The sequence below is a fragment of the Branchiostoma floridae genome, chromosome 4 (assembly GCF_000003815.2).
Source record: "Branchiostoma floridae strain S238N-H82 chromosome 4, Bfl_VNyyK, whole genome shotgun sequence".
Taxonomy (NCBI): Eukaryota; Metazoa; Chordata; class Leptocardii; order Amphioxiformes; family Branchiostomatidae; genus Branchiostoma; species Branchiostoma floridae.
This window is the reverse complement of record NC_049982.1, coordinates 13,080,326-13,088,617: the sequence shown is the minus strand read 5'-3', so window position 1 is coordinate 13,088,617 and position 8,292 is coordinate 13,080,326. Positions and strand designations below refer to the sequence as shown.

Here is an 8,292-nt window from a genome sequence, read left to right as displayed (position 1 = left end):
GCTAATTCTGGTGCTTTTCTCTGTTAATCTGCACGTTTCTTATTTTTAAGTCTCTATGATTTGGATCTGAGTGATATTTATCTCTTTCATGGTCTCGCTTCTGCTGTGCATGCTCATCGCCAGTGTGATACTTGGTCCTCTTTTGATCCCGTTGGGCCCGGGCATACTGGGGATCCTCATGGTATCGCTTCCTTTCTCGATCCCGTCTGGCCCTTTTCCGGTCCTCATCATCATCGTTGTCGATTAGTGTGTGCTTGCTGTTGCTACTGGGAACTTGTGAGACCTCTGTAGCTTCTTCTCTGTGGCACCGGGACATACTCCTTGTCTGTCTACGTCTCAAAACTGTTGTTACTACATCAAAGTGGTCAAGGTTTGTATTTTGTATGTACAATGCATTACTACCGTCTAACATTCTATCACAAGTACTTTCCCTTAATGGGTACTTCATCCATGCCCAATCGTTGCCATGCTTACCGTACACAAAGATGCATCTTCCCAGTAGTAAGGACATTGCCTCTATTTCAACCTGCGTGGCCCACGTACCAAGATTTGCTGGAGGGCCCTCAGGATGACACTCACCAGACAGGAACTTCTCCATGGTTTGATCTGGTTCCAATAAACTGCAAAGATCTTCAGGCATTGTTGACATGTATTCAATCATACGCTGCCTGAATACATCATGATACTCCTGACTACCCAAAATATGGAAACTTACTGCTCTATAAAAACAGTTCCCATCCCCTTCCATCCTAATGAGATTGACGGGTGTCTCCAAAGGAACATTCCTTTGCTCGATATTGATATATTGTTCAACAGAGAAGTTAAACTGACCTGCCAGCAGCAATTGATCATTTGCTGTGAATGGGTTGAACATGAACTCTTCACCCTGCCACTCCCCTGTTACCTCACACTCCTGCTCATCAGCCAGCTCCTGTCCTGCTCCTTCTACTCCCTGCTCTACAGCTGGCTCTTGTTCTGCTACCTCTATGCCCTGCTCATCAGCCTTCCTTTCCTGCTCCAGCTTCCATGAAGTCAATCTCTGGATCGATTTGTTAGTTTTACTTCTACGCCTTGGCATTTCTCCTGAAAATCAATATTAACAGAATGTACAAAGGTTTTGAAGACCATAGTTTAACATCCATTGGCATAATACCGGCAGTAATACTTATACCGGCAAATGACATAAACGATAAATTTTTGGTGATCCACTAGCGCAGCAACAGTAATTTCTGAGGTATGCACACTTCAGACATCCACGTATTTCACACATTTTCAAAAAGGCTTCGATAACAGTGCATTCGAAGACAACAAGGCCAAAAGTTTTCAGTTCATTTTCGGGGCAGGCGAGCTCGTCGTGGGAGGAACACACTGTCACGTTCATCTCAAGATTTGTAGATAATAATCACACATGCTCACGGCACAAGACGAGCATGATTCAACAGCATTGTTGAATTTCTTTTCGTGACCAACAACTCGTGTAAAAGTTGCATTATCACCCGGATCTACGGCTGAATGGTTCAAATTGAACGTACGCCGCCATTTTTAATGCTACGCCAGCAGTAAAGTTTTACGTCATAGCGGTTGTGACGGACCAAAATTAAATGAAAATTCTTGTCAGTATACGCCCATTTTCTCATGACTTTTTGTGTGCTCGCGCAGGTTTTTGTTTTGTGCAATTACAGGAAAGGAAGGAACAACAGAGGATGTATAAACTTTCGGTACATAGCAGCAGTTAATTGTGCCGTGTTTTGTTCTGCCGGTATTATTGCACCCCCTTCCAACCACGCGCCCGTTCTCCGTGCAATTCCGCGGTGTGTTCCAATTACGATATTATGTTTTTAGCAGGACAAGAGAGACAAAAAAAATATACACAGAAGAAGTGGCAAAGGTTAGCTGTAACAGCAACATGTAACTGGAGAAAATGATGCGTTGATCATTTGCCAAATTAGTATTGCTTGAGAAATTGCAGTAAACCTGCCGGTATATATTATGCCAATGGATGTTACATGACCTCAATTGTCTGTTTCCTGTCAAAAGGTCTTGGACAATGTTTTTCAAAGAATATTCTATTTTGAATTGAATTGAAGCAAATAATTCATTGGTGTCACCTCCCAAAACAACTGTACTCGGTGGGTCTAGTCTTCAACAAAGAATAGCATAGCATTTTTCTTTGGCAATTTCTGTCTCACTGGGGCTGTTTTTGACGGAGGTGTTCGTAATTTAGAATAGAACTCGATCGGGATCAGTTTATTGTTCCACATAGACTTCCATTTCTATAGAATAGGAATGTGACGTTATCAAAAATTCGTATACCGAACCCAGTTCTTTTTTCCGAAACTATCGAGTCGTTGTTCTAAAGGAATACGTCCGTTGGACTTCTGTCCCATAATTTTTCCCAGTAGTTCGACAACACATAATCAGTTATTCTCATGACACTGATGTAGAAATAGAAATGTACAAAGAAGGGAAGTCATCCCACATTTCCATCACAATCTAGTATCATCGTTAGGGCATTTCTATCAATTTGAACCAGGTGTAAACAAAAGACAGAACTTTTCTTTGACTGAAGAATTAAAGCGGGAAAACGTTTGACCTACCTTGCTCGGAACTTCTGACGAAGAATCACGACAGCAGAGCCTCAAAACCCTTTGGACGTTAATAAGTAAGATATCTTGAGGAAAATAACGTCAAGATTCTTTGACGTTATCGCTAAAAGTTGAAGTAAAGAAGTTCTTCTGCAAAATGAGAGTATCTTCCTTACTATGGCTCGTTTGAAAATGGTTCGTGTTGACAGGTTCCAAAGTTCGAAGCTGAAACCATCTTCCGACATGGTGATAGGGGGTCAACTTTATATTTTGTTGAAAATAAGTGTCACGGTTGGCGGCGTTCCTTTAATATTGACCAATTTATTACACAATATTAAATACAATCTAAATTATGCATACAGTTGTTGGCAAAATATCTCTTTTGTTGCAAGATAAACGTCGCTTATTCTTTTTGACTCACATGTTCTCCCTACTTTTGAATGAAATCGTCTGAAACACGTCAATAGGGGTTGATAGAACAGTCAACTATTGTAGGGGGGGATAGAGATAAATAAGAAAGTTAAAAGTTTGATACATCAGCTCTCAATATATGACTATTCTATGAAAGTATCAATTTAAATCTTAAACTCATCATATGGATATTTCGCTACTAAGTTATCATCTTTTTTAAACAGTTTGATTTATTTCTCTTTCTATACTAACCTCTATGAATTTAAATGAACCTTTCGTTGCGGTCAGACACGCTAATAAGAATATTCAAACATCAGACAGTAGTTCTATGAAGTTGATATCGATTCTCTTTATTCACTAAAATATCAAATAAATATTGATGTCATATAGCAGTCACTGATCTCATGTCATATCGATATATTAACTCCTTCATGTTGCCTACAAGCTTTAATAACGTGTTGATGCGTGCGTCACTTCCGGGTTTACTTGAAAGGGGCCGTGAAATCACGGAGACGGAGGGATTCCACCTGTTTTGGAGGGAATAAAGGGTACGATATCGACTCGTGCGATGCCACCAACCCGGTGTTGTTTGTAGATTTGTTTCCGTTGTCAATCCGAACTTGGGAAGTTCTAGCAGATGAAACTGCGAGCGATAATTTCGACCGGTTGTAGTATAACATTTTCACTGACAAAGGATACCAGAAGCTTGCTTGGTTTACACATGTGACGTGTCCACAACAAAATGTCAGCATACATGTACTGTCCAAAAAGTGGTTTGTATTTGTGGAAAAATAGGGTTGGTTTGTTTTAAGCAGGGGAAGGGTCCTGATTGATGCCGTATGACCGCAGGTAACCCCAAAGCGGAACACGCGTTCGATCGTCGAATTACGTTGAACTTACATCGAACATCGAACATGCGTTGGATTCTAAACAAGCTTCTTTGACGTTTAGGGCAAGATTTTGGTCGTAATATAGTTGAAAACGCTCAAAAATAAATGATTTATAAGTGGTGTATATCACCAATGCGAATGGTACCCTGTGGACATATGCCCAAGGTAGCCTTGTGCCAAATTTCAGTTCTTGTCGTTGTAATGCCAGGGCACAGGGACCCTAAATACACATATTTGTCTAAAAATGGCCGAAAAAACGCAATAAAATGATTTTTAAGGCCTTTGTGAAAAAAAGGAAAAAAACACCTGGGGGTATTTGCTAACTCTATGCCCCTGCCAAATTTCAGCTCATTTGGACCAAAAATGAAAAAGTTGAATCAACTTGAAGATTTGACAGGAGAAGAAACTCAGCAAAAACAATATATTGCAATCCCATACTATGTATGGATTGCAATATAAGAACACGCGTTCGATCGTCGAATTACGTTGAACTTACATCGAACATCGAACATGCGTTGGATTCTAAACAAGCTTCTTTGACGTTTAGGGCAAGATTTTGGTCGTAATATAGTTGAAAACGCTCAAAAATAAATGATTTATAAGTGGTGTATATCACCAATGCGAATGGTACCCTGTGGACATATGCCCAAGGTAGCCTTGTGCCAAATTTCAGTTCTTGTCGTTGTAATGCCAGGGCACAGGGACCCTAAATACACATATTTGTCTAAAAATGGCCGAAAAAACGCAATAAAATGATTTTTAAGGCCTTTGTGAAAAAAAGGAAAAAAACACCTGGGGGTATTTGCTAACTCTATGCCCCTGCCAAATTTCAGCTCATTTGGACCAAAAATGAAAAAGTTGAATCAACTTGAAGATTTGACAGGAGAAGAAACTCAGCAAAAACAATATATTGCAATCCCATACTATGTATGGATTGCAATATAATTACGAATACAATATATTTCACCATACCTATGGTATGGCTGAAATATAATTAGAAAATCATCTATACACGCTAAGTTCTATTATAGGACCATTGCAACATGTGACATTTTTAACTAAGAAGGAGAAGAATATTGATAGATATATATTATGCAAAATAAAGACATAATTTGCATAATTAATGAGAAAATGCTATAATGTCATTGTGGTAAATGATGGTAACTTCTTACTTGTAGCATATGGAAGTTATGGACAGGTGAACATCATTGAACATTAATTATGCAAATGAGGTCCTCATTTGCATAAATTATCAGAAAATGCGATAAAAGCCTTCTCTCTTAACATAGATGTGTACGTCTGTTGTTTGGTGAAGGAGATGATCAAGTAATATCATTTATGCAAATGAGAACCTTATTTGCATAATTAATGAAACACACAATTAACACAGCAGTTGTAAAGGTTAGGATCATTTGGCGAAGGTATGGGGTCGTGGAACTCTAGTTAGGCATACTTTTAGGTCCTAATTAGAAAAGGGTCCCTGCCGGGTAGTTCACGGGCTGTTTTTGTCACTTTTGAGCGTGACCTCTCCGTGGCTCCGTTGGACACCTTGCGGCTCCGAGGATGTTTTTGGGCCCGGTCGGGCACCGTGCTGAATATAAGTCGGATTTCAAATGAACTCGGATTTCAAATGAACTCGGGACCCGGTAACAAATAGACGCCGTGATATACCCATGGGGAAAACTAAAGGACTGCATCCCTGACGGGCACCGGTGCAGCTGGTATGATCCTTACATATGATAAACTGTGCCATGTACTGATATCTCCCCTCACTCATGCAACATTGAAAGAACAACAAACAGACTTGTTTTTGCATTTCGCAATCTTCTTGAAAGCCGATTGTGTTTTTCTCCGATATGACCTTGCGCAGATGTTGTGGTAGACGTCGCTATGGCAACTGGTGTCATCTTGGACCCTCACTACGGCGCCAGAGCAGTGCGGGGGCTCCTGCGTCAGGTCAACACTAACCGCCACAGGTTCAAGGGCAACAGGCTCTTATACATCCACACGGGTAATCAGCTTTTAGTCGGTTATCATACTTATAAACATAACTTGATTACAAGAATAGACAAGCCTGAATGTTGTGTTGAATTTTAAAAATGAGAATAAGGCAAAAATTAACAGAAAATAGATATGCGGTCCATTGTCTATGATTTACACCGATCAGATTAATTATCGCCGTTATTGCCATTAGATGACAATAGTAAAGCACTGCGTTACAATTTTGTATTCTTTCCAAACCAGGTGGCATTTTCTCTGTGTATGAGGAAAGTATGCAGGTTTACCTTCAGAAGAAGCTGGGAACTGCGGGAGTTGTGCCGTGGGCGGACGGAAACACGGTCCCATACTCTACTCATGCATAGTCATGTGTTACATGAAATACTTTATTGCACAGCAATTGTACGAGGTACAAAGTATGGCATCTACATAGCTACAGTTCTATAGCCTTAAGGCTTATCTAACTAATACAGGAGTTGTAGTATGGGATAAATTTCTTACAGTCATTGGAATTTTACAATCATTTGAGGAATACATGAAATATAGCAATCAGTTATCGATGAGTTTACCTGATGGTAAGCCTTTAAAATATGGGAGATTTTACTTATAGATGTATGATTCACTTTCTACAACGCTGATGTAGAACGGAGATATTCTACTAGTACGCAAAAGATTACGTATACCATGTGTGGCCTGGTACGTGGCCCGGTATGATCGTAAATTTATGTACTTTAAAAGTTGTCCAAATATGTCCAGTAAAAGTGAGTCATTTTTCAAATCAATATTCATCTAAGATGGTAAAATGGCTTGAATATAATTTGCTGTACATCAACCTCGCACAGAATAAATCAATTCTACTAAAGTAGCACAATTGAAGAGTTGCATGATTGCATCGGTGTAAACCTAATTATTGTTTCGCCTTCATAGTGTAACCGTGTCAGAAACTGATTAGGAAAAAATGTAACGAACATACCATTGTATGTTTTGATTCTTTCTCACTGTGCACGGTGAGGCCTTCATCCCAGAATGTGGCCATGATTTTGTGTTAAGCTCTAATGTTTAATTGAGCGTCATCCTTGTTTAGCTAAACGGGACTCCCACACTCTCCCCTCGCCTGTTGCGTGCCGGGGGCACTGAGCCGGCTGCTGACGTTGACTGGGCTGGGAGCCAGAGTCTCAGACAGCGCCGATTTTATGACAATCTAAACGATAAAAACATGAACATAAAAAGTCACATTCTTATTTTGTAATTATGGTATATATATATATATATATATATATATATATATATATATATATATATATATATATATATATATATATATATATATATATATATATATATATATATATATATATATATATATATATATATATATATATATATATATATATATATATATATATATATATATATATATATATATATATAACCTAAAGAAATAACGTTAGCTATAGATGTTTGCTATTCACATTGCATAAGTAAAACTACATCCATAACTGCTGGCTCCGAAATCAGGAGGCCGGCAATCAGAAAACGCCAGCAATCAGCGACCGAGTACAAATAGAAATGGCCAGCAAAAGTGTATTATGAGCCAAAAAAGGCCCCAGAAAGCCTGCTATGGAGGCTATATACTAGTATATCATATATAACACAGCAAAGTTTGGCAGACCCCGAATGGCCTGATACTTCTTAGACAGATCTACCCACACGTTACACGTGTTTTTAGTGCTTCTGGTACTCTCTGGGCAAGCGATAAAAAATAATATTTTTTCAAAGCACACAATTTTTATTCCGTTTATAACGTTAGCCGGGCAATTTCAAATATTACCTCGTCAGTGATGGTGAGGCCAAGTGGTGAGGCAGGTGCGTTTTCCCACACTCCCAGCAGGCAGTGCGAAATCGACGTGGCAGTCCCAGTGCGCCTGCGCGGACCTGTGGTTTGGTGAAACTTGCCGAGAAGATGTGGCCGTCTGTGATGAAAACTCTCCTGTTCCTGGTCCTGTACCTCTCCTGCACTTCTGCTCTGTACTTCCATATCGGGGAGACCGAGAAGAAATGCTTTATAGAAGAAATTCCGGACGAGACCATGGTAGTAGGTAAGCGAGAGGGCGGAAACAGGTTTTGTCGGGGTGGGAGGGGGGCGAACAAGCATGTTTTTCCCCCGATAGAAACATGCAGACAACTATTTTTTAATGGTCCTATATATGTTTTTGGGGGAAGAAAGGAGGCCAGAGAATACGATAAAACTCTGTATTTGCAGGTGTGAATAATGTAAATGCCCCATGGCTACCATGAAAACTGAAAACAATGTCTTCTGTAAGGATGAAAACACAGTTTCCATATGTTGACGTGTAACAATTAAAGTTGACCAATTTATTTATGAAATTATGTTTCTGTCTACATTC

General features: G+C 39.5%; 3 protein-coding genes across 6 annotated transcripts in view; 2 read left to right on the top strand and 1 right to left on the bottom strand.

The window, feature by feature from the left end:
• Positions 1-7,051, top strand: part of LOC118412772 (putative D-cysteine desulfhydrase 1, mitochondrial) — a 29,984-nt gene extending 22,933 nt beyond the window's left edge. Inside the window, exons 8-9 of the mRNA XM_035815788.1 lie at positions 5,757-5,897; positions 6,131-7,051. Of these exons, the coding sequence (XP_035671681.1) occupies positions 5,757-5,897; positions 6,131-6,249 (260 nt within the window). The 3' untranslated portion in view covers positions 6,250-7,051. The remainder of the gene's footprint in view (positions 1-5,756; positions 5,898-6,130) is intronic.
• LOC118412771 overlaps positions 1-8,292 on the bottom strand; it is a 20,199-nt gene that overhangs the window by 10,108 nt on the left and 1,799 nt on the right. The window contains exons 1-3 of one of the 4 annotated variants that reach the window (XR_004830818.1): positions 2,598-3,009; positions 832-1,083; positions 14-620 (exon numbers count right to left, since the gene is read on the bottom strand). The exons of 1 other annotated variant lie outside the window; for it this stretch is intronic. Coding sequence is in view for 1 of the 3 variants with exons in the window: in XM_035815786.1 (XP_035671679.1) it covers positions 832-1,078 (247 nt within the window). In the remaining 2 variants the exon portion in view is untranslated. Of the gene's footprint in view, positions 1-13; positions 621-831; positions 1,084-2,597; positions 3,014-8,292 lie in introns of those variants that run through there. 2 more of the 4 variants (XR_004830819.1, XM_035815786.1) reach the window with 2 other exon arrangements.
• The window catches only part of LOC118412774 (transmembrane emp24 domain-containing protein 9-like), an 8,689-nt gene continuing 8,186 nt past the window's right edge, over positions 7,790-8,292 (top strand). The window contains exon 1 of the mRNA XM_035815789.1: positions 7,790-7,983. Within this exon, the coding sequence (XP_035671682.1) occupies positions 7,848-7,983 (136 nt within the window). The 5' untranslated portion in view covers positions 7,790-7,847. The remainder of the gene's footprint in view (positions 7,984-8,292) is intronic.